Source organism: Tamandua tetradactyla, chromosome 9 (genome assembly GCF_023851605.1).
Source record: "Tamandua tetradactyla isolate mTamTet1 chromosome 9, mTamTet1.pri, whole genome shotgun sequence".
NCBI lineage: Eukaryota > Metazoa > Chordata > Mammalia > Pilosa > Myrmecophagidae > Tamandua > Tamandua tetradactyla.
The window spans coordinates 468,080-491,914 of record NC_135335.1 but is presented as its reverse complement, the minus strand read 5'-3'; the positions used below and the strand labels follow the sequence as shown (position 1 = coordinate 491,914).

Sequence of the window (23,835 nt, the reverse complement as noted above, 5' to 3'; positions counted from 1 at the left end):
GAATATGGGTTATAAGGGGTGGTGTGTGGACAGCGTGGGGGTCCAGGCTGAAAGCGCGTTTCGCGGATGGGCGGTGCTGATGGCAGCCCAGCATTGTGGGTGTAATTAACAGCCCTGAATTATATATTTGAAGGCGGTTAAAAGGGGGACGTTTTAGGTTGTATATGTTGCTAAAACAAAATGTTTAGAGAATCCATGGAGCTGTACAACACAAAGAGCAAACCCTAAGCCAGGGACTAGTTAATGGTCAATTATAAAACTCTCATCAGTTGTAACTAATGTGCCACACCAATGCAAGGTTCCCAGGATTTTATGCATGATTATCCTTTAAACCCTCAATTTCTCTAATAAAAAACATTCATATGGAATGGCAGAAGGGCCTGGAGGTCCTATACACTTTTGAAAAAGAAAAAAAAAAAAGGAGGACTTACACTTCCTAATTTCAATACTTACTACAGAATCACAGTCATTAAAACATACGGTACAGGCGTAAGGACAGACATACAGCCAGGCCGACCGGAGTCCAGCGGCCAGTTGGCTTTCCATAGGGGAGCCAAGTCCTTCCGGGGAGAGAAGAGCCCCTCTAACTGCGCTGGGACACGCGGAATTTCCCTGCCATAGAAGCTGTGTGGACGCGACCTCCCCTCCCCACAGAAAGAACTTTGGTTTCCTGAGTTTACTTGGATTTGTGCTTACGGACCTCACAAGAACCGGTTCTCAGAAGTCTAATCTTAATTAATCCTGCATGGACCCCGCATTTTTCTCGGTGACCCTCACCTTTCCAGCCTTAAATAGGGCTCTGGTCTCTCCCATCTCGGAAAATAAAGATGTAAAACCCGGTGATACCGTTTTAATCCGCCCTCCGTGCAGCTCTCTGGTGCCTGCGTCCAGCCTGCACCCGGCCTCACCCCGTGGCCCCCCCCTCGCTCCCTACGGCCTCCTGCGGCGGCCCCTCCGCAACGTCCGGGCCTTCCTACTCCTTCTCCGTCCAGCCCCGACCCCCTCCCCGCCCCCGGCGCCTCCCACCCCCCACCCACCCCTCCCGGACCCCTTCGTCCCCCTAGCAAGCTGTCCGGCCGCCCCCACCCCTCCTCCAGGCCCGCCCGCTCGCGGGACAGTGGCCGCTGGGCTCGGCGCCCGCCTCCTGAGGGTGCTGGGCGCAGCTGGCGATGCTTTGCACGTGCTGCTCCGTCTTCCTGCGCGAACCGCGCCCAGGAGGCGCCCTCCCCATCCCGAAGCCTCCCTGGTGCCCGCGGGCCGAGGGTCCCGGTTCCCGCCCCCCCTGCACCGCCCTCGCCCCCGGCTCGCCAAGGGGCGCCGACGAGGCCGGGCGACAGCTGGGGGGGCGGCCCTGACCTTCCCGCGCGATCAATGGGGCGCGGCCCGGGCTGCTCGGAGCCAGGGCGGAAGCCCGCGCCCCCCGGCGCCGCCAACCCTCCCGTCCCGCCGCCTTAAAAGGGCCGCGCTGGGCTCCGGCCGCGGCCGCGAGCGCTCAGCACCGCCCCGGCGCGCCGCGCTATGGGGTCCCCGGCCGCCGCCGCGCTCCTGCTGCTGCTGCTGCTGCTGCTGGGCCGCCCAGCCGCGCGCCCCGCACCCCCCAGGTGGGTGCCGCCCCTCGCCCCCGCTCCGTGCCGGTGCCCCGGACCGGGTCCTGACCCCTCCCGCCCCCGCAGGGCCCCGCGCCACTCGGACGGGACGTTCACGAGCGAGCTGAGCCGCCTGCGGGAGGGCGCACGGCTGCAGCGGCTGCTCAGCGGCCTGGTGGGAAAGCGCAGGTGGGGCCGCGGCGCGGGGCGCGTCCGCGAGGGGGCGGCCCCGCGTGGCTGCAGCGGCCCCGAGTTCAGCGGGGCCCCACCCAAGTCCGGAACTAATTCTGATTCTTTCTGGGGGTCGGGGCTGCAGCGTGCCGTACCGGGCCCCGCGCGCCCATCCCGCAGGCCTGGTGAGCTCCTCTCCCGCCTCCCAGGACCCCGCGCCCTGCGGGGCTCACCCCGCACCCCTCGACCTGTCCTCGGTCCCCTGTAGGACCCTTCTGTGGCAGCAACTGGACCTGGCAGTGGACAGGTGGGCTGGGAAGGTAAACACAGTCGGTGCTAGTGAAGCCCGGTTTCCCCAGGGCTGTGTGTAGGGGGTGGGGGGTGGGGTCTGCAGCCTCCCGTCCCCTGCACTGGTTCATCTCTGCAGGACGCCCCTGAGGGACCCCTGGGCCGGGCCTGGCCCTCTTCCAGACCCAGGGCTGGGATCAGGATTTTGGAGCCAGCGACCGGGCAGCTAAAGGAGCCGTGAGGTCCGGATGGCGGAGGCAGGACGTTCTCCCCGGCGGCAGACAGGACGGGCCGGCCGGGCGTCGGGCGGGGCGGGGCCTGTGCTGACCAATCAATAAAGGAAGAATTCGAACCCTGGCTCCGGAGCCCACCCCGCGCGGCGCCTGGGTCCCCGGGGCAGCCCCAGCCCTAGGCAGTGCTGACCCCTCTTCTTCCCGGTTCCTTCTTCCTTCTCGCCAGCATCAGCGCCACCTCCCTCCCCTCCGGGAGCTCCCCTACCGGGAGTCCCCTACGCACCCCCAGCCGTCCACTAGGCAGTGCAGGGGTAGGAGGCTGCGGACGCCCCCTCTCAGGGGCCATGTGAGCAGGAGTGGAAGGAGTGAGGGGCTCGCTGGGGGCTGAGAGGCTGTGGGGCCGAGGGGACCGGCTGGTGGTCCCCGCGCCGGCCTGCTGATGCCTCCCAGCCTGGGCGCCGGGCCGGCCATGATGCCTCCTGGGGACAGGGTCACAAAGCAGCGTCAGGGCCAGGAGCAGGCAGTGACCCCATCAGCAAAGAGAAAACCGAGTGCTGCTGGGTTAGGGAGCAGCTGGTACGAGGCCTGGGGGCGTGAGCTCCATCTCTCCCCTCTTCTTGACAACTCCCCTCCCTGTTTCACCTCATGGTCTCTCCACAGCTGCTGACCTCAGGACTTGGGGAGGGGGGATTTGATGGCCAAGGAGGGACGGCAGCAGGTGGGGGGGAGACCCAGGGTCCCTCCCCAGGAGCTCAGCTGTCCTGTCCCATCGCTCTGTCCCCTGCAGAGCCCACCTAGAAGCAGCTGAGTTGTTTCTGGCACTGGAGGTGTAGGAACTCAGAGCCTTTCCCCCTCAACCTGGGGAGCTGGACTGCCACTGCGACCTCAGGAACTTTGAGAGAGACCTTAGGAGACTAGAGACAAGTAGAGGGCAGGCTGGGGACTGGGGACAGGGGACACACCAAACTCAGAGGACAAAGGCATGGCTGCTGCCCTTGCTCCTGCCCCAGCCCCAGCCCCCGCCCCTGCCCCAGCCCCAGCCCCTGCCCCAGCCCCAGCCCCTGCCCCTGCCCCAGCCCAGGCCCAGCTCCTGCCCCTGCCCCAGTCCCAGCCCAGGCCCAGCTCCTGCCCCTGCCCCAGCCCCTGCCCGAGCCCCTGCCCCTGCCCCAGCCCCTGCCCCAGCCCCTGCCCCAGCCCCAGCCCCTGCTCCTGCTCCAGCCCCAGCCCCTGCCGAGCCCCCGCCCCCGCCCCCGTCCCCGCCCAGGCCCAGCTCCTGCGAGCAGGTGTGGATCCCCTTTCCCCCACTCTGTGTCCCGGCGTCTGTGCACTGTCTTCTCCCCGGAGGCCCCCGCCCCCCCTGCCCGGCACGAGGCCCCACTGGAACTGGCTGGCGGAACCGCCTTGGCGGAGACTGGAAGTAAAGGGCCATAAACCGGGGCGGCGCCTGGCAGGGGCGAAGGTCGCCGAGGCTGCGCCAGCTCAGGCCGCCCAGGGTTGGCGCCAGGCACCACCGGGACCCTCCTGCGGGGCGCGCCATGGGCGCTGGGGTCCTGCTGCTGCCGCTGCTGGCGGGGCTGCTGGGCGGAGCCCCTGGCGTCGGGGCCCAGGGTACGGCGGGGTCCCGGGTGGCCCGGAGCGGGGGTCCGAAGAGGCCGGGCGCGGGGTGCGAGGCGCGGGGTTCCAGGGTCCGAGGTAGCGGCGCGTGGGGGTCGGGCGTCCCGGGCGGCGGGGCGCGGGGTTCCGGGGTCGGGGGCGGGGAGGCGCGGGGTCCGGGGTCTGCGGCGGCAGGGCGCGGGGGTCCGGGCACCCAGCCAGAGCACCCACCCTGCACTCCCATCGCGCAGCCTGCTCGGTGAATCAGACGTTCTTCGAAATCGAGGAGAACAGGAATTGGACGGAGCCCCTGGTGGACATCTCCGTCCCCCCGGACCAACAGGTGACCCTGGGGCCCTCTTCCACCCCGGGCGCATTTCAGATCATGGAGGACCGGCTGTTTCTCACCGTGACCCTGGATTACGAGGTGCCGGTCCAGGCAGGGCAGGGCGAGCCCCTGGGGGGCCTCCATGGAGTGCCCGCGGGTGACCCCCGCCCTCTGGCCCGCAGACGCAGCCGCTGCTGCAGGCGCACCTGGAGTGCAAGAGGGGGGGCGCCGTGGTAAGTGCCGCCGGGCTGGGCTGGGGTCGCCCCGCGGTGGGGAGCGGCCCCCAGCCCCGCCCCGCCCCCCATCCCCCGCCCCGACCTCCCTGGAGCCCACTGCCCCCGCATGGCCTTCAGGACCCGCCTGTCCCGACGCCCGGCCCCGCCCCCCCGCCTCCGCGGGCCCCTCTGCTCGTCACCCTCTTCCTGGACCTGCGCCCCCCCTCCTCGGGGGCTTTGACGAGGCCCCCCGCAGCCCCTGACCCTGCTTTAGTTATTTTTTAACCTTTTCTTGGGATCATTTCAAAGGTAGGAAGTTGAGCGGAGGTAGGAGCCCGGCTCCGCCCTCCCGCCTCCCCAGGTCCCCCGCGAGCTGCGCCCCCCACGGCCCGCTCCCGGGCACCTGCCCACACCGCGCCCGCCCGCAGGTGACGCAGCTGCGCGTGTTCGTGTCGGTGCTGGACGTCAACGACAACGCGCCGGTCTTCCCCTTCCCCAACACGAGCGCGAACGTCAGCGAGGTGAGCGGGGCGGGGGTAGAGGGCGCGGGGCCGGGCGGGGCGCAGGGCGGGCGGCCGGGTCGTGCGCGCATGGCGCGGGAACGCGGCCCTTTCTCGCCAGGACGCGAAAGTGGGCTCCATTGTCATCCCGGAGACAGACCTGGAGGCCAAGGACCCTGACAAAGACGACATCTTGTTCTACACCCTCCAGGAAGAGACCCTGGTCCGTGCTGCCCACCCCCCCTCCGGCCCCCCCACTCCCCCCCACCTCTTGACTCCCCCCCACCCCCACCGACTCCCCCACAAGCTGCTCTGCCTCCTCCCAGAGTCTCAGGCTGCGCCCCCCCCCCCCCGCAGGGTGCCAGTCACTTCTTCTCCCTGGTGGGTGCCAACCGCCCCGCCCTGAGGCTGGACCAGCCACTGGACTTCGACAGGTGGCCGGCCATGACGTTCCGGCTGCTGGTGCGGGTGAGCAGCCCCCCACCTCCCGTGCCCCCACTGAGCCCCAGCCCCAGGCACCCGGCCTGAGCTGCGGGGACGCTGTTACAGGACACCCCGGAGGAGGGCGCCCTGCCCGGCCACACCGCTATGGCCACGCTGACCCTGAAGGTCCTGCCTGCCGACCTGAGGCCCCCCTGGTTCCTGCCCTGCGTCTATGCGGATGCCCACGTCTGCCTGCAGGCCCAGTACCAGGGCGCCGTGCCCACAGGGCAGCAGCTGGTACAGCGGGCAGCGCTGGCCGGGTGTGCACAGTGGCTCCCGTCAGCGGGCCAGGGTCAGGGCTGCGACCATCTCCATGGTGGTCATTTTAAAACAAATATACAGGGCCCTTCGTGAGGCGTCTCCCCAGCCAGGCAGTGGCAGGGGGTTGGGGAGCGGCATGGGGGGGTCACCAGCTCAGCCCCCACCATCGCTCTGTGGCCCCTGCAGCCCGACCCTCTCACCCTGCGTCCGGGACCCATCTACGCGGTGGACGGGGACCGGGGCCTCAACCAGCCCATCGTCTACAGCATTGTGGACGGTGAGTGGCCCCCACCTCGGCAGAGGGCACCCCGGCCTACCTGCCAGGGTCCGGCTGAGCCCGCACCCCCCACCCCCCAGAAAACAGCGATGGGATATTCACCATCAACAGGACGTCGGGGAACCTCACCATGGCCAGGGGCGCCCCCAGACCCATGACCTTTCACCTACTAGTCAAGGTGCGGTGGTGCGGGCGGGGCGGGGGCTCCCGGTGTCCCTCCTGCACTGACCCCCGCACTGCTGTCCCCAGGGCGAGCAGGCCGATGGCGCCCGCTACTCTGTGACACAGGTCACCGTGGAGGCCCACGCCACCGCTGGGAGCCCACCCTACTTCCCCCACGGCCTGTACCGCGGCCGCGTGGCGCTCGGCGCCGCAACTGGCGAGATGGTCAGGGACGCCAGCGACCCGGCCCGGCCCCTGGCGGTCCAGGCCCAGGACCCAGACTTCCCGGTAGGTAGCCCAGCTGCGGGGGCGCCCGGCCCAAAGCCCCCACTTGCCTGTCCGGCCGCGTGGGCGTTGGGGTTCCAGGAGTCACGAGCCTGTTTCCAGGGCATCAACTCGGCCATCGTGTACAGAGTGACCAACAGCTCAGAGTTCAGGATGCAGGGGGAGCTGGTGCTGACCGCGGCCCCGCTGGCGGCGGCCGGCCACCTCTACGCCCAGGTGAGGTGCGGGTGGGCGGACAGGGGGGCCCGGTGGGAACTGAGAAGAGACCAACCCCCTTCTGCCGCAGGTTGAGGCCAGGAACACGGTGACTTTGGGCACAGCGACCACCGTCATTGAGGTTCAGGTGTGGGAACCAGAGACTGCCCCCACAGGCAGGCCCCCAGGTGAGCCCCCACCCCCAGGAGGCTTTCAGGTGAGCCCCCCGAGTCCCCTCTCCCCACCCCCGGCAGCTCCTGGCTCGGGGTAGAGCGTGGGGTCCTACCCTGGGGGCAGGTATGGAGGGCTGAGGCCCAAGCCCTGTCCCTGTCCCTCCAGGCCCTTCCACGCCCCCAGAGACCGGAAGGACACCTGGGCTCTCGAGCACTACTGTGCAGACCCCCAGGCCCTCTCAGGGCCCCCCCTCCACTAGCTCTGGGGGTGGCACTGGCCCACACCCACCACCTTCTGCCTCGCCTACGCCTGGGGTCCCCCCCAGCGTAGGAACCACGTCGGGTGGGGAGTCGGCGCTGACCCCGAAGCCAGGAACGTCTCAGTCGAGGCCCCCTGGGCCCAGCAGCACCCCCTCGCCCTCAGGTAGCACCCCAAGCCCATTAGTCCTGGAGATGCCCCACCTCCTTGGAGCCCCAGGGCCCTGGGGAGGAGGAATCTGCTGGGGGGCAGAGTCTGCCCCCCACCGGCTCCCACCAAGTCACCCCAGGGGCCTGCAGCGGCGCTGGGCAGGGCTGCGTGCAGACAGACAGACAGATGGGTCCCGGGAGGTCCCACGTAGTGGACTGGGAGAGGCAGGTGGGGGGGGGTGGCAGCTGCAAACATAGGGTGAGCCTGAAATTCCCCGGCTAGTCCTCTCCTGGCCGCAGCAGCCGGCCTCCTGGGGCCCCAGGGGGCCTGGCTTGTTTTGGGGGGTGTCCCGGAGCCCGGTACAGGGCTGGAGGGAGGCACTGGGGGTGCTCTAGCAACCGTGGGTGGCGGTGTCTCCTCAGGGGCGCCCGGGCCTTGGGGAGATGGCTCTGCAGGGGATCGGCGCTTCTCCGTGGCCGAGATGGCGGCCCTGGGTGGGGTGCTGGGCGCGCTACTGCTGCTCACTTTACTGGTCCTCCTGGTCCTTATCCACAAGACCCTCGGCTGCCCGTGCAGGGGCTGCTCCCGCAAAGCCCTGGTGAGGCCCTGGGCCCCGGGAGGGATGAGGCGCCTGGGCTGGGAGAGGTAGGGGATGTGATGGGGTGGGGAGGGGTTGTGGAGGAGAGGCTCCGCCCCAGGCAGCAGGGAGCAGAGGAAGGTCAGGGCCGGCCCTGGCTGACCCCTCACCTCCAGGAGCCCCAGGCCACCGGCTATGACAACCAGGCCTTCTCTGATGGCGAGGCCAGCTGGGCGCCCGCCCCCAGCCCGGTCCCGGCGGATTCGCCGCCTCCGAGTCCCACGCCTGAGACCCCGGCGCGGCACAGCCCAGCGCCAGCGGACACCCCCGACACCCCAGAGTCGCCGGTGCTGGTCCCGGTTGGAGGCAGCCCCGAGGCCGTGAGGTCCATCCTAAGCAAGGAGCGGCGGCCCGAGGGCGGCTACAAGGCCGTGTGGTTCGGCGAGGACATCGGGGCTGACGTGGTCATCCTGCACGAGCCGGCCCCAGGCGAGGAGGGCAGCGAGGGCGGCGACGCAGGGGACACCCCCGAGTCCCGCAGCTAGAGCCCGGCGCCCAACCCCGTGCTTCCCCCTCCATGGAGGAAATAAAGCGACATTTGGCACCCCCGCGGCCGCGCATCGAGCAGGGGCGCCGGTGGCGGGGGACGTTTCCACGCAGGGCGCTGCGGGCGCCGCTCCCCGGAGACCGGCCAGCACCTCCCGAGGCCCCGGGACGCCAGGAAGCGCCGCCTGGGGCTGGCACAGGCCGGCGGAGTGGTCCCGGACAGGGTCTCAGGCGCCGTCCTCCCGCAGCCCTGACCCCCCCTGGGACTCCAGGCGGGCGTTCTTCGCCGGGGCGGGGGGGGGGGGTACTGAGGCAGCACCTCACACCCCCAGGAGGCACGTCTGGGGAGTGGTGGGGGTCCTTCCTGGGGTCCTAGCCCCTGCCCCAGCCTGGGTGTCGCGGAACGGGCAGCGGGCCCTGGGGCGGCGCTTGGTGTCCCCGATTACAGAAGCTGGGTCCGCGGCCACGGAGCTGGGGCGCGTGGGGTGGGAGGGATGGTGCAGAGCCCGACACTGGGATGGGGAGACTGCGGGCCGCCGGGGTAGGGGCGCTCGCTTCTCATGGGCAGGCGTAGTCCGGACTCGCGCCCACCCCAGCCGTCCCTAGTAGATGGGTCCTGGGAGTTTGTCCTGGGGGGGACACATAAAGGCATTTCAACCGTCTGAACCCCGAGAGCATCCGCGGGGTGCCCCTGGGGCCTCTCCCGGGGCTGGGCCATGTTACCCGTTCTACCCGCGTCCTTGCGCCGCTCGGCTCCGCCCCTGAGCCCGCGTCCGGAGGCTGAGTCGGGTGGGCGGGCCCGACGGCTCCTCCTGCCGCCCAGCCCCGGCCGCCCCCTATAAAAGCCCTCACTCCGCTCGCCTCTGAGAGGTTCCGGCGTCCAGGTACTCGGGATCCCCGGCCAGCGCAGACGAGGAGGTTGGGAGCGGGCTGGAACCCAGGGCCGCCGGCGCGGATTGGGGATGGCGGGAGGCAGAAGTCGGGAGAGCCCAGAGCTCTGTCCGGCCGGGATTGAGGGATCTGGAGGTGGGGGCCGGGGGCAGCGGAAGGAAAAGTGGAGAGTTCGGGGGCTGAGGACGGCAGGGGGCATGGAGGGGATGCCGAGGACCCGGGGCGGGGCCGGGAAAGGAAGGCGTCCCGCGGCTGCCCGCGCGCCCCCGCTTAGGTTTCGATTCCTGGCGAGCTCGCGCTGGGGCTTTCGCTTTCCCGGCACCTGGAGCCCGCGGCCATTCCCGCATCTCCGCAGGGACGAGGCTCAGACGCTTCAGTGGCGGCCCGCACCTCTGCAGTCACACCCCTGCCGCCTTTGCCGAGAAAGCCACACCCGGGCAACGCCTGTGGGCACAAGGCCCCAGTCCACATCTGCGACCACCCCCAACACCTGTGACACCTGGCCACTACCTGCGGTCACTGTCCTGGCACCGGAACAGCCGAGTTTCCCCCGTGGCAGCCACTCACTGACCGCTCTCTGGGACCACAAGTCTTCCCACCGAGAGCTCGGCCGGACCTCCTGCCCCGACGCCCGGTCTGCGCGGGGAGCGATGGCTTTAGGCCCCGAGAGGTGAGACCCGGCCACCCCCGGGGCTGTCCCCGAGAGCCTGTGCCGCCCGCGGCTCTGACCCCGGTCGTGGCCACTCCATCCGCAGGGGGGTCCCGCGCCTGCTCTTCAGAGAGTGGCTTCTGCGCGAGGTCAGCAGCGGCCGCTACGAGGGGCTGCATTGGCTGGATGCCGCCCGCACGCGCTTCCGCGTGCCCTGGAAGCACTTCGCGCGGAAGGACCTGGGCGAGGCGGACTCCCGCATCTTCAAGGTGGGCCCCCATTCTGTGTCCGCGGCACCGCCCGGGACCCGCGGCCCCTGCCCGCTGTACCCACGCCCTCTGTCCCTCCTCAGGCCTGGGCCGTCGCCCGCGGCAGGTGGCCTCCCAGCAGCAGCGGGACCGCGGGGCCGCCCTCCGAGGCTCAGGAGCGCGCCGGCTGGAAAACCAACTTTCGCTGTGCCCTGCGCAGCACAGGGCGCTTCTCGATGGTGCAGGACAGCTCCGGGGACCCGGCCGACCCGCACAAGGTGTACGCGCTCCACCCCGCGCCGGGCTCGGGAGGTGAGGAGGCGCGCCTGGGGAGCACCTCTGGCGCGGGGTGGGGAATCGGTCAGATGATGGCTTGGAAACCATAGAGGGAGGGTCCGCTCCAGGCGGGCATTGGTGACTGGGAGTCATCCGGGACCCCGCACCAGTCCCAGGTCCTAATGCCCCCATTTACTTCCCCAGAAGACCTGGGCTGCGGGTGGCTAGAGGCGGCTCTACCCCAGGCGAGGGTAAGCTCCCTCTCTCTGTCTGTCTGTGACCCCCGCTTGGCTGCAGAGGGAGCTGCTTATGCTGACGCTGTCTGCCCTGCAGGGTGGGCTCCCGGCGCCATTCCTCGGAGGAGATGCCGCAGAGAAGCCAGAGCCTGAGCCAGGCTGGGTTGGAGCCACGGGGCCAGACCCTGTGTTTGGTGCCCCATGCCCTCTTCCTGCTCCAGCTGGTGACACTGGCGACCTCTTGCACCAAGCTTTGCAGCAGAGCTGCCTCCAGGACCACCTGCAGGCAGCAGTCTGGGGGCTGGACTCAGCCCCACAGCCTCCTGGTAAGGGGCACCAGGAGGTGGAGCAGGGCAGTAGCTGCCAAGCCCAGGCCACAGCCCAGTCTGCGACTTTCCCTCTAAGTGCAGCCCTTGGGGTCTGGGAGCTGCCCTCAGCACCACAGCAGGCCCTGAGGGAAGGTGAAGGCTGGCTGCTGGATGAGGAACCAGCCCTAGCTCTGGAGCCTGCACACGAGGTGGGGCCTGGCCTGCTGCCACCCCCAGGACCCCAGGCCGAGCCTTGCCCCCAAACCTGCACCCCACCCACAGGTGAGGAGGGCCCAAGGGAGGAGGGAAAGGGCTGCCCCCGCCATGGGCTGACAGGCTTGATCTGCACACAGAACCTGGGCTGGCCACTCTGGATGTGACCATCATGTACAAGGGCCGCACGGTGCTGCAGGAGGTGGTGGGGCGGCCGAGCTGCCTGCTCCGGTATGGCCCGCCTGGAGGGGTGCCCGAGGCCGCAGACCCCCAGCTCGTGGCCTTCCCCAGCCCTGCCACGCTGCCAGACCAGAAGCAGCTGCGCTACACGGAGGAGCTACTGCAGCACGTGGCGCCTGGGCTGCAGCTACAGCTGCGGGACCAGGGCCTGTGGGCCCTGCGCCTGGGCAAATGCAAAGTCTACTGGGAGGTGGGCGGCCCCCTGGGCTCCGTCGCGCCTGCCGAGCCTGCCCGCCTGCTGCCGCGCAACTGTGACACTCTCATCTTTGACCTGAGCACCTTCTTCAAGGGTCAGTGCCACAGGCTGCCCCCATGGCACCCCTCCTGGGCCTGCTCCCTGCCCGGGAGGCTCACTGGCTTGTGTCCCACAGAGCTGATGGAATTCCAGGCACAGCGGCGCCGGGGCTCCCCGCACTACACCATCTACCTGGGCTTTGGGCAGGACCTGTCGGCAGGGCGGCCAAAGGAGAAGAGTCTGATCCTGGTGAAGGTGAGGCTGGCCCTGGCCCTGACCGCCCAGCCCTGACCGCCCAGCCCTGACCACCCGGCCCTCCCGCACCCTCTCTCGCAGCTCGAGCTGTGGCTCTGCAGGGCGTACCACGAGGGGGTGCAGCGCGAGGGTGTGTCCTCACTCGACAGCCTCAGCCTCTGCCTGTCCAGCTCCAACAGCCTCTACGACGACATTGACCGCTTCCTCTCGGAGCTGGAGTAGCCTAGAGCTGGCTCACACCCCTCCCCACCCAATAAAAAATGCCCCAAGACTAACGGTGGTGTTCTGACTGGGCCTGGCCGGGTGGGTGGGGGGCGCCGGGTAGGCATGGGGCCAGAGACAGCCCGTGGGCACCCAGAGGGCCCTCCAAGGAAGGGAGTGACCCCCACAGGAGTCTTTCTGTCTTCACCATGGAGAAACTCAGGGCAGCAGACTACCCAAGAAGCCAACCCCCCAAAACAGGCAGCACTGGGTGGTGCCCACCGTGGCCAGCCTTGGCAGCCTGCCAGCACCGTCCTGAGCAGCTGAGCAGTTACTCGGGGAAATACAACACGACCAGAAGACAGAATGTTAGAGTCGCTATGTTAAGACTCGTGTATCTGTCAGGGGCTGACAGGGGCATAGAGGACCCCCAGCCCCTCCCCCCGACCAAGTACTGAGTCACAGAGAAGTTTCCAAAGAGAATCCATTTTTGATAAATTAGAACACAATGGAAACGGTATATATCTGTAATGTACATATAAAAAAGTCCAGTTTTAACTGGCCTCAGCTGGCCGCCTCCTGGGGGGGGCCCTGCCCAGCCTCGGGCCGCCGGTGCCTGCGCATGTGCTTGTACTTCTCCACGTAGGCCCGCACGAGGTTAGCCACCTTCACGGGGTTGACCTCCCCGCTGCGGCTGTGGCAGATCTGGGGAGAGAGGGCCGTCACCCCGCTGCCTTGCCTCAGCCGGGCCGGTCCCGGCACAGGGAGCAACTTGCGCAGCTCCATGCAAGGACCCCGTCCGGGAAGCTTGTGGCCACAGGCAGACCCCACCCTTCAGGGTCCTGGCACGGGCCCGCACCCACCTACCTTCTGCACAGCCTTGCGCAGGATGTCCTTGTAGTCCTCCTTGGACACCTCCCTCCTCTGGTAGAAGGGCTTGATGGCCAGCTTCACCTCCTCCACAGCCCGCTCCTGCACGTGCAGCTTCTTCAAGTACTGTGGGCAAGGGCGCCTGGGTCGCAGGGCTGCAGGCCTGGCGTGGGGGCAGCCCGACAGCACAGCCCTGCCCCGCCCTAGGACTGGCTCTGCCCCTCAACCAGACCCCACAAACTCTGACTCCCTTGGGGTCATAGGCCTGCAGGAAAGGAGGAGCTGGGCCGGGGGTAGGACTCACTTCCTCGTTCTTCGTCTTCTCTGCAGCTGGCTTGGGGGCATCGCTGGCTGCAGGCGCTTGGACAGCTGGCTCCAGGGTGGTGTTCAGGGCAGCGGGCACTGGGGCCAGGCTGGGGGCAGCCAAGCATCCCGCCAGGGGGAGGCTCCTCTGTGGGATGAGCTGGACTGTGGGCTGGCTAACCAGCGCAAAGGGCGGGTCACTTGAAGGCAGAGCCGGGGCCAGAGGCATGCTGGGGCCATAAACCTAGGTGAGAACCCACCAAGCGTCAGAGCCCCGGCAGGCAGTGCTCACAGCCCCCACCCTCATGGCCCACCCTGGGATCACCCACCTGAGAGGTGCTGGGGTCGAGGAAGGTGGGCTCAGGAAGCAGGTGGCTGGGAAGGGGCAGCTCGGAGGACAGTGCCTGGCTGGAGGCAGCAGGGCCCAGGTCCTGCACATCCCACACCCCAGCCCTGGGCCTCTGCAGCTGGGACAGAGGCATCCCTGAAGGCCGGAGAGACGGGGGAGATGGGGGCACACGTCAGTCCCCTTCAGTGCTGGGGTCCCAGGAGACCAACCCGACCCCAGGATCTGCTCCGACCCCTCACCCCGACTCTGTAACCACACGGGAGATCTTCAGGCGCCCTAGTGAAGCCAGGACACCCCACTTACGTGGCACCTGGTCTGCGGGTGGGGCACAGGCCCCCTCCTCCTGGAGGTTCCAGGTGACCCTCTTAACAGGAGCCCTGGATCGTGGCGGGGGTGTGTGGCCAACGATGTCCCCTGGCTTGGCGGCCACACCGCGCCCTGCTGTTGCTGGGGGACCTTCCTCCTCAGCTCCTGAAGTGGGGCCCTGGGCGCCCTGAGCCAGGTCTGCTGAGGCCTGCTGGGGGCAGCCCTGCCCCAGGGGACCTTGTGCTGGGGGCGGGGGCAGCACGGCCTCTTCCCTGGGGGCCAGAGTCACGGCCCCGTCCTGCTGGCCTGTGAGGGTCAGGCCCCTCTCAGGGGAGGAGTCTGTGCTCTCGGGGGAGGGTGGGGAGCTCATGTCGTCCAGCTGCAGGAAGGCAGCCTCGGAGGAAAAGTCCTCAAAGATGTGGCCCGCCTCCACGCAGGCGCCATAGTCCAGGTCGGCAGGTGCCACTGGCATCTCCCCAGCGGGGGGTGGCTCCGCTGCCACGGCTTCCCCCAGGCCTGGCAAGGCCTCCACTGGCACGGAGACGGGGGGCTCCGGCTCCTCCTGCGCAGGGAGCAGCTTCCCATCTGGGGAGTGCGGGCAGGCCTGGGGCTGCCTGTCCCGGGACCGAGGCCGCCGGCCCCCTTCCCGGGCATGCCGCCCTTCCCGCGGGTCCCTGTGGTGCCCATGTCTGCGGACCCTGCCTGGGCTGTGAGGCCTGGTGCCCTCTCTGCCGCGAGGCCGGGACCCCGACTGCTGACGCCTCTTCCTGCTCTCGTGGTGCTCATGAGAGGAGCTGCCAGGGCTGCCTGAGCGCGATCCTGATCGGTGGCGGCCCCGGGAGTCCCTCCTCTCCCGGCCCCTGTCCCTGGGTTTCCTGCTCTTGGCCCGGTCACGGCTGCTGGAGCCATCGCTGGATGACCTGTGGCCCTTGGCCTTGGCCTGATGCTTCTGGGCATGCTCCTCGCCCAGGGACAGGGAAGCCGACCGCGAGCTCCTCGCCCTGCAGCGAGACCCTGAGCGGGACCTGGAGTGGGTGCCAGGCGGCATCCCCTTCCCCTTGCCCGCGGCTGTTCTCTTGCCTTCACTTCTGTCGCGGGAATGGGAACGGGAGCGGGAGGGCGAGCGCAGTTCCACAACCCTGTGGGTGGCCAGCAGCGGGGCATCCCGGCCCACGACGGTCACACAGGTCACCGTCCGCTCCTGGGAGCTGAAGAAGGAGCTGCGGCATGTCCTGTCATCCTCATCCCAGGGCTCCAGCAGGGACAGCCTCTGGCCCCGCTCTCTGGGGAGCTCCTCCTCGCCTGGTGCTGCTCCCCGTGGGCTGCAGGCCCCCTCGGGGGTCCTCTCGCTGGGGAGCGTGAGCAGTGTGCTGGAGCAAGCCCCTCGAGGTGGCTCGGGCCCGGCCCCCAGGGCGTCCCCCACCATGTAGGAGGTGACACAACGCACAGCCTGCAGCACGGGGGCCTCGGGCCGGCGGATGGAGATGGTACGTGTGATCTCGGACGGCAGGAGGCTGGGGCCAGGCGGCTCAGGGCTGCTGCGGGGTGAACTCGAGTCAGACCCTGTGGGGTCAAAGGGGTCGTAGATCTCACCCTTGAGCTGCTTGGCTTTTTTGATGGAAAAGAGTGGAGAGGGGCTCCCCTTTCTCTGCACCTTACTCTCGACGGGCCGGAAGGTATTACAGAACCCAGGGCTGGAGAGTCTGCCGGAATGGGCTGCGTTCCCAGGGATGTTGATCCTAAAGCTCTCAAACGTCGACCCTACACCCTTCCCCCGTGGGGGTCCAGGTGGGACCAGACCGCTGTGGGAGCTGGGAGCCGAGGGCTGAGAGCTACCCGCTGAGGGTGAGCTGGGCTCCTGGGGGCCCCTGCTGCCAGCCCCGCCCTCGGCCTGGGCCCCACGGCCGGGCTGCCCCGGGCTGGCCTTCCCCGTTAGCCGGCTGATGCAGGAGCTGGGGATCTCAACGCTCTGCCCGGAGGTCGGGGCAGCATCCATTTGCTGACCACCCCTGCCGTCTCTCCTAATCTTTGGTATTCTGGGCAGCTCAGAGATGCCAACTCTCCTGGGCACTAGGCTTTCAGGCAGCGGCCCGGAGGATACAGAGCTGAGAGGCAAGGCGTGCCTGCTGTCTCTGTCCAACGGGGGCTCAGCACTTCTCTTCAAGCCGAGTTTCCGCACATTTGACAAATTCTGAGCTCGAACTGATTGAAGGGCCAGTGACAGGTCTGGTCTCAAGGTCGCCCCCGACGTGGCCCCCAGCGTGCGAGCAGGGGCCTGGGTGGTGGCGGCAGGGCCAGGTCTGCCGCAGGGAACTGGCTGCGGGCTCTCCGAAGTGCTCCCAGCACCGCTGCGGCCTAGCCCCGCCGGGTGTGCTGCTCCAGACTGCGGGCTGCCCCCACACCAGGGGCCTCCGTCCCCTCCAGACGACCCGAATGAGTTCCGCTGACAAGAAACTGGAGCTAAAAAGTGAGAAAGTTACATAGCAATTGGTCCCACCTTCTCTAAAGAGTTCAGCAATTTCTTTAACATATCATTGAGATTGGCTTCGAGCATTTAAAATCACCACAGCTTCTCTCTGGCGCACAGGTGCCACTCTGACACCCACTGGGTTCAGCAGGGCCTTCCTGATCCCTGGGCCCCTGTGCAGCTGCTGATGCTTTCCCCTTTGCATTCTGTGGACTGGAAAGTGCCCATGCCTGAGAGGCAGGCCTGTCCAGGGCCAAGCAGTGGTACTTTGTGTTCTCGCCCTAGATGGGGAGGGTGCCTGCAAAAGCGGGCAGGACTTGGAACTCACAGAGCGGCACCAGGTGGCAACTTGTGTGATTCTGTGAGGATATAAGTATTGCATATGCACAGGGTCAAAGGGGCCTTAGGGCTGGCTGGGATTGTTCTCATCATTTAAAAGGACCAGCTCCTGACCCGCTCAGCCATTCATGAAGGAAATCAAAGGGAGGAAAAACTTAGAAAATGTAACCCATCTGGGCATTTTCTGGGACGAATTCCCTGTGGCTGCATTTTGCCCATGTGACACCCATGCCCAGCACTCAGAAGCACAGTGCCCACGCCAGTTTCTGCAGGAGACATGGCTGGAGGCTGCCCCACCTGCCCTCTTGGCGCTGAGGGAGCCGTCCCGGTGGATGACGACGTCAGCACTGCTCATGAGCAGCAGGCTCTGGCTGGAGAGGATATGTCCCAGCAGGTCAGGGATGGGGGCCGCCTCTACCTCCGGCCCCGGCACGGGGGCGGCCACGCTCCTCCTGCAGCACAGATGGTGGGCAGCGTCATGCCCAGGCCTGGGGCTGAGCGGGCACCTTGGTTCCGGCTCTGTCCCTCCCCTAAAGCCCAACTCTGCTCTGAGGAGGGGTGTGCCTGCCGGGCCTGGGGCCGGGCAAGGGAGCACAGCAGACACTCCTGCAGCTCCCGCCTCCCCAGCAGATCAGGAAATGATCTCTTTCCCAAATGCTGGCTTGGATAATTTGTTTTTCCCTCTCTTAGGGGCTAGACAGAAGAGAAGACCTGGCCCAATGGCAGCCTGGCAAGCCCAGCATGAGATGGCCCTGCCCAACAGCACCCCGACCCCACCGGGGCCATCCACCAGGCAGTCTCGGCACCGGCAGCACACGTCCTCTTTCTAAGAGCTCAGTGTGTGTGAGCCAGGGGAGGCTCCCTGCCAACTATAGCTGTCAAGGCCTCAGGCCTGGGGACACAGAGAGAAACCCGAGTGCACAGAGTCCAGCCAGGCCCCTGGAGTGAGCAGAGCTGTCCTTTACAGGTGCCTATGTGTGTGGCCACTGGACTCCTCCTGGCGCTCTCCCTTACTGGAACCCTGTTTCCACGTACCTGGGAAGTCCCACGGAGACGGGTCTGGCCACGGGCTGGTGTGATCGCAGGGCTGACTGGGACAGAACTCGCCTCTTGGCACTCGCAGGGGAAGGGGGGTTTGTTGAGTGCTCTTCACAGCTGAGAGGAGAACACAGGTCAAAGGAAGCAGGGAGCCCATGGCCCTGAGGCCCAGGGAGACCCCTCTATGCAGCTGAGGAGCCTCCATAGCACTTGTGTGAGCAGACCAAGACTTGCAACCACACCCACCACAGGGCAGAGGCCAGCAGCGCTGCCCGGATCCCAGGTGCACAGCAGGGACCAGCAGCACGGCCCCGCGCACAGGCAGGTCTGAGAACACCTCCGCCAGCAGCACCGTCACCCTCACATCACAGCGTGTAAGGTGCTGCCGGCCCTGCTGCCAACACCCGAGTGCAGGCACCTGTCGAAGGGGTCCAGCTCGTATGGGTCTCCAAAGAGGGACAGAGAAGCTGCTCCAATGTCCGCCCGCATCAGCCCCAGAGAGGGGTCCACCGGCTTATACACGGATGGGACGGAGGCTCCGCGGATGGGGTTCCTGAGGCCCAGGGTCTTCGCAATGCGAGAGCGCGCTGTGGCTTCATGTTTAACCTGAGTGACGAACAGGAATGGAACAGAAGGCTCTGGAAATGCTCCATGGAGTTTAGCCAGCAGGGAACGCTGGGCTGAGGTGGGTCTCGTGTGTGTATGCCCAGGTGTGGTGGGCAGGCACTTGCCACCACATGCCAACAGACCCCACTCAGCCTTTAGTCCTGCACTGCAAAACTGTCCCAGAGACTTTTTTTTTTTTTTTTTTTTTTTTTTTTTTTTTAAAGGAAAGACAGAGAGAAGGAAGGAAGGATAGAAGGAAGGAAGGAAGGAAGAAAGGGAAACATTTTTAAACATTTTCTTGTTTTATTGTATTCTGTTTCTCCGTTTTTGTTACATGGGCTGGGGCCGGGAATCGAACCGAGGTCCTCCGGCATAGCAGGCAAGCACTTTGCCCGCTGAGCCACCGCGGCCCGCCCTGTCCCAGAGACTTTTAAATGTCATTGCTATCAAGTAGTGTTTGTTTTGAACAACTTACAGAGGGGAACGAAAATCTACTTAGGCCTAATCGCCCTAAAACCACTCAAGGGGTGGGCGTGACGTGTGAACATGTCCCTAACGGTGCCCACCCCGAGCCAAAGACAACTCTTCAAGGGCTCCAGGCTGCTTCTGCCCTGGCTCTAGGTCAAAGCAGAGGGTTCAGGCAGAGGACGCCTGTATTCAGGGAGCACAGCCCGGACAGAAGGGCCTGCGGGCACAGGACTATGCCCAGGACCACCCCAGGACCACCCCGCAGACCTCAGACCACTGGGGCTGGGGCCAGAGGAGGAAACTGCCCCAGGTACAGGCAGGAGGGGTCCCTGGGCTGGGAAATGACAGGCACCACGAAACCAGCTTCCACATCCGGTCCCAGCTTGGGCTTCTACTCACTGTGCTCACATAGTTTGTTGGAAACTAAAATAATTTTTAGGAAACGAATGACCATTTGGAATGTAAACTGACACACACGCCCGGCAGTGATTCTGCCTTCTGCGCTGCACACAGTCATGGTCTCCAGTGCGCCCAAGGGGAGGCCCTCTGCTCTGGAGAACTTCCCCTCAACACTGAGCCTGGTGCATGCTTGACGCCTCAGGCAGTCCCAGGGACTTCCATCACCACCCTCGAGCCTCATGGGTTCTGCAGAGCATTCCCCAACCCCTGCGTGCCCAGCTCCAGAGGGGACCTATGAAGCATCCTGCCCCAGCCTGTCTTTGATCTGTGCTGCAAAAATACACCGAAGAGGACGCTACTGCCACCCTGCTCAGCGCCCTGCAAACACAATGGGCGGAGCTCCGACCACTGCCACACTCTACCTTGATCTTCTTCCCTCTCCTCTTCTTGGTACGATGTGGGCGTTTCCTGGACCTGGTCCCCGAGCTCAGAGCCTTCGCAGGCCTAGCCTGGACCCGCCTCCTCCCCAGTGCCTTCTTCCTCCTTCCTGGAAAGACGACACAGGAGGTCTGTGCGCTGTTCCAGTGGAGCTGCCCCTCTTGGGGGACAGAACCCCGGGGGTCAGTGCCCACTAGGACTGGCAGGCAGACAAGGCAGGCACCAACTGAGATTCTTTAAAATGGAAAAGTAAATAATAAAAACTTGTTAAAACGTTTCTAAACAGAGATTCCAAGATGACGGCTTAGTGGGGTGTGGAATTTAGTTCGTCCTCCAGAGCAGCTAGGAAACAGCCAGGAACAGTACAGAACAACTCCTGGGGCCACATCAGTGACCGGACACACACAGTCTACCAGTCTGAACCTGCTGCGCACCCCCCCAGGACCATGAGTCCCCAAAGCTTGGAGGCTGGTGCCCCTCCCCTACAGGATGGTTCCAAAAGGGGAAAAGAAAGAGACTTGATTTGAGCAGCAGGGGCTGAGCTCAACCAAGCTCCAACTGTGGAATCAATTAACAAATTCTGACTATTAAAGATAGATCCCCAGCTCAGCTGAACCTTGAATAAAAGCTAAAGGTACTAGTTTTCACCCCAGCACAGAAGGGGCAGGAATGACGGAAAACAGAGGTGTTTTTTTTTTTTTTTTTTTTTAATCAGACAACACAAAATATTTGAAAAGGTCTGGACCCTGAAGAAAAAAAAAAGGGGCACACAGGACCTGGAGATACAATGTACCAAATTAAGCTTTTGAATTTTGTGGAATTAAGTTTGTCTGAGAGACAGAGGCTGGACAGGGGAAAGTAATTCCCTGGAGGCTGTGCCTTCCCTAGGAGAGGGGTGGGGCCCAGCTCAGGTGGATTCCCTCCCTCAAGGAACTCAGCCCCCAGGAACTGGAAACCTGAACCAATTAAAACCAGACTACAACCTCTCCTCTGTCTCCACCACGCCCCAGCAGGGAGAGTCTGAAGTTAAAGGTACTGCATCACCTTATGCTGGTGGGACACACAGGCAGACAAGCGCCACATACCAGGCAGGATAGGAAAAACGCAGAGTCCACATGCTTCTTAGGAAAGTCCTTCAACCTGCAGGGTCTCATCCTCAAGAAAAACTGATGCAGGTGACTCCTCCTGAGAGGAGGCCAGTTTGGTCTGGGAAAATCTGACTCGGGTCTATAATATCTAAGTAGACCCTCCTAAGGGGGAAAAAAAAGGCACCATACAGGCAGGGCAAGAAAAAGAAAACAAGAACTGAAAAATTCTGATACATTAAACAAAACCTAAACTAGAGGACTAGAATACACTGAACTGAATGTCAAAGAACAGATAGACAACAAAGTCACCCAGCAAGAAAATCCAAGGTAAAAAAAGTGAAAACAATCTCCAGAATAAACTAATTAAGGTTATTAAATGCCTAGATGCCAGCAAAAAATAACGAATCATACTAGAAAAATGGAAGAAATGCAAGCCAACAATTCAAATGAGATACAGGAGTTGAAACAATTAATTCATAATGTTCGAACAGAAATGGAAAACATCATAAAAAAACAAATCAACGAACTGAGGAAGGATATAAAGAAGGCAGTGGGTGAACAAAATGAAAAAATCAAAAGTCTGAAAAAACAAATCGCAGAACCTATGGGAATGAAAGGCACGGTAGATGAGATGAAAAAAAAACAAGGAAAATCTACAATGTTAGATATCAAGAGGCAGAAGACAGGATTAGTGAACTGGAGGACAGGACATCTGAACTCCGACAAGCAAAAGAAAATACAGGGAAAAGAATGGAAAAATATGAACAGGAACTCAGGGAATTGAATGACAACATGAAGCGCACGAATATACGTGTTGTGGGTGTCCCGGAAGGAGAAGAGAAGGGAAAAGGAGGAGAAAAACTAATGGAGGAAATTATCACTGAAAATTTCCCAACTCTTATGAAAGACTTAAAATTACAGATCCAAGAAGTGCGGCACACCCCAAAGAGATTAGACCCAAATAGATGTTCTCCAAGACACTTACTAGTCAGAATGTCAGAGGTCAAAGAGAAAGAGAGACTCTTGAAAGCAGCAAGAGAAAAGCAATCCATCACATACAAGGGAAGCCCAATAAGACTATGTGTAGATTTCTCAGCAGAAACCATGGAGGCGAGAAGACAGTAGGATGATATATTTAAATTAGTAAAACAGAAAAACTGTCAACCGAGAATTCTATATCCAGCAAAATTGTCCCCCCAAAATGAGGGGGAAATTAAAACATTTTCAGGCAAAAAGTCACTGAGAGAATTTGTGATCAAGAGACCAGCTCTGCAAGAAATATAAAGGGAGTACTAGAGACAGATAGGAAAAAACAGAGACAGAAGTGAGAGGTGTGGAGAAGGGTGTAGAAATGAAGACTATCAGTAAAGGTAAAAAGAAAAAAATTAGATATGACATAAAATCCAAAAGGGAGAAGTAGTGCCCTTAGTATAATAACACTAAATGTTAGTGGATTAAATTCCCCAGTCAAAAGACATAGACTGGCAGAATGGATTAAAAAACAGGACCTATCTATACACTGTCTACAGAAGACACATTTTAGACCCAAGGACAAACACAGGTTGAAAGTGAAAGGTTGAGAAAAGATATTTCATGCAAACAACAATCAGAAAAGAACAGGAGTAGCTATACTAATATCCAACAAATTAGATTTCAAATGTAAAACTAAAGAGACAAAGAAGAACAACTATGTATTAATAAAAGGAAGAATTCAAGAAGAAATTGCATCATAAATATTTATGCACCTAGCGAGAGTGCTCCAAAATACATGAGACAAACACTGAAAAGAGAAATAGATATATCTACCATAATAGTTGGAGACTTCAGTTCCCTGCTCTCATCGATGGACAGAACACCTACACAGAGGATCAATAAAGAAACAGAGAATCTGAATAATACAATAAATGAGCTAGACTAAACAGACATTTATAGGATATTACATCCCGCAACAACAGGATACACCTTTTTCTCAAGTGCTCATGGATCATTCTCAAAGATAGACGATATGCTGGGTCACAAAGCAAGTCTCAATAAATTTAAAAAGATTAAAATCATACAAAACACTTTCTCGGATCATAAAGGAATGAAGTTAGAAATCAATAACAGGCAGAGTGCCAGATAATTCACAAATACGTGGAGGCTCAACAACACACGCTTAAACAACGAGTGGGTCAAGGAAGAAATTACAAGAGAAATCAGTAAATATCTCGAGGCAAATGAAAATGAAAATACAACACATCGAAACTTATGGGATGCAGCAAAAGCAGGGCTAAGAGGGAAATGTATTGCCTTAAATGCCTATATCAAAAAAGAAGAATGAGCAAAATTTGAGGAATTAACTGTTCACTTGGAAAAATAAAGAACAGCACACTAACCCCAAAGCAAGCAAAGCAAAGAAACAGCAAAAATTAGAGCAGAAATAAATGCAACTGAGGACATGAAAACAATCAAGAAAAATCAACAAAACCAAAAGCTGGTTCTTTGAGAAAATCAATAAAATTGATGGACCCTTAGCAAGGTTGATAAAAAGAAGAGACAGAACGCAAATAAATAAAATCAGAAATGGAAGAAGAGATATAACCACTGACCCCACAGAAATAAAGGAGGTAAAACTAGACAATGTAGATGAAATGGACAACTTCCTAGAAAGGCATAACAACCAGCATTGACTTGAGAAGAAATAGACGACCTCAACAAACCAATCACAAGTAGAGAAAATGAATCACTCGTTAAGAAGCTCCCAAAAAAGAAAAGTCCAGGACCAAATGGCTTCATATGTAAATCCTACCAAGCAGTCACAAGGGTTAGTACCAACCCTGCTCAAACTCTTCAGGACAACTAAAGAGAGGGGAAGGCTACTTAACTTATTCTATGAAGAAAACATCACCCTCATATCAAAGCCAGACAGATACTACAAGAAAAGAAAATTATAGACCAATCTCTCTGATGAATATAGATGTAAAAATCCTCAACAAAATTCTTTTCGAATCCAGCAGCACATTAAAAGAATTACACACCATGACCAAGTAGGATTCATCCAAGTATGCAAGGATAGTTCAACATAAGGAAATCAATTAATGAAATACACCATATCAACAAATCAATGCAGAAAAACCACATGATCATCTCA

At 62.0% G+C, this 23,835-nt stretch overlaps 3 protein-coding genes across 9 annotated transcripts in view; 2 read left to right on the top strand and 1 right to left on the bottom strand.

The window, feature by feature from the left end:
* The first annotated feature begins 3,813 nt into the window (after positions 1 to 3,813).
* Positions 3,814 to 8,338, top strand: CDHR5 (cadherin related family member 5). Its single transcript, XM_077114923.1, has 15 exons — positions 3,814 to 3,886; positions 4,123 to 4,298; positions 4,382 to 4,432; positions 4,843 to 4,935; positions 5,036 to 5,137; positions 5,272 to 5,382; positions 5,464 to 5,634; positions 5,845 to 5,935; positions 6,016 to 6,113; positions 6,185 to 6,385; positions 6,485 to 6,598; positions 6,669 to 6,765; positions 6,917 to 7,174; positions 7,582 to 7,757; positions 7,913 to 8,338. The coding sequence occupies exons 1-15, from the start codon at positions 3,814 to 3,816 to the stop codon at positions 8,279 to 8,281; spliced, it is 2,181 nt and encodes a 726-aa protein (XP_076971038.1). The 3' UTR covers positions 8,282 to 8,338.
* A 715-nt stretch (positions 8,339 to 9,053) lies between these two features.
* IRF7 (interferon regulatory factor 7) lies at positions 9,054 to 12,099 on the top strand. 3 transcript variants are annotated; one of them, XM_077115270.1, is made up of 9 exons: positions 9,054 to 9,166; positions 9,529 to 9,843; positions 9,929 to 10,091; positions 10,175 to 10,382; positions 10,551 to 10,597; positions 10,680 to 11,172; positions 11,244 to 11,633; positions 11,715 to 11,833; positions 11,915 to 12,099. In XM_077115270.1, exons 2-9 carry the CDS (start codon positions 9,824 to 9,826, stop codon positions 12,053 to 12,055), a joined length of 1,581 nt encoding a protein of 526 aa, XP_076971385.1. In that variant the 5' UTR covers positions 9,054 to 9,166; positions 9,529 to 9,823; the 3' UTR covers positions 12,056 to 12,099. The 3 variants fall into 3 exon arrangements, with proteins under 3 accessions (XP_076971385.1, XP_076971384.1, XP_076971386.1); XM_077115269.1 differs by having other exon boundaries at positions 9,149 to 9,200; XM_077115271.1 differs by lacking the exon at positions 10,551 to 10,597 and having other exon boundaries at positions 9,149 to 9,200; positions 10,175 to 10,348.
* Positions 12,100 to 12,547: 448 nt separating this feature from the next.
* Positions 12,548 to 23,835, bottom strand: part of PHRF1 (PHD and ring finger domains 1) — a 32,238-nt gene continuing 20,950 nt past the window's right edge. For all 5 annotated transcript variants that reach the window (XM_077115268.1, XM_077115265.1, XM_077115263.1 and 2 more), the window contains 9 exons: positions 19,602 to 19,726; positions 18,125 to 18,312; positions 17,704 to 17,823; positions 16,966 to 17,120; positions 13,860 to 16,322; positions 13,537 to 13,691; positions 13,209 to 13,451; positions 12,902 to 13,030; positions 12,548 to 12,739 (listed from right to left, as the gene is read on the bottom strand). In XM_077115268.1, the coding sequence (XP_076971383.1) occupies positions 12,599 to 12,739; positions 12,902 to 13,030; positions 13,209 to 13,451; positions 13,537 to 13,691; positions 13,860 to 16,322; positions 16,966 to 17,120; positions 17,704 to 17,823; positions 18,125 to 18,312; positions 19,602 to 19,726 (3,719 nt within the window). In that variant the 3' untranslated portion in view covers positions 12,548 to 12,598. The remainder of the gene's footprint in view (positions 12,740 to 12,901; positions 13,031 to 13,208; positions 13,452 to 13,536; positions 13,692 to 13,859; positions 16,323 to 16,965; positions 17,121 to 17,703; positions 17,824 to 18,124; positions 18,313 to 19,601; positions 19,727 to 23,835) is intronic.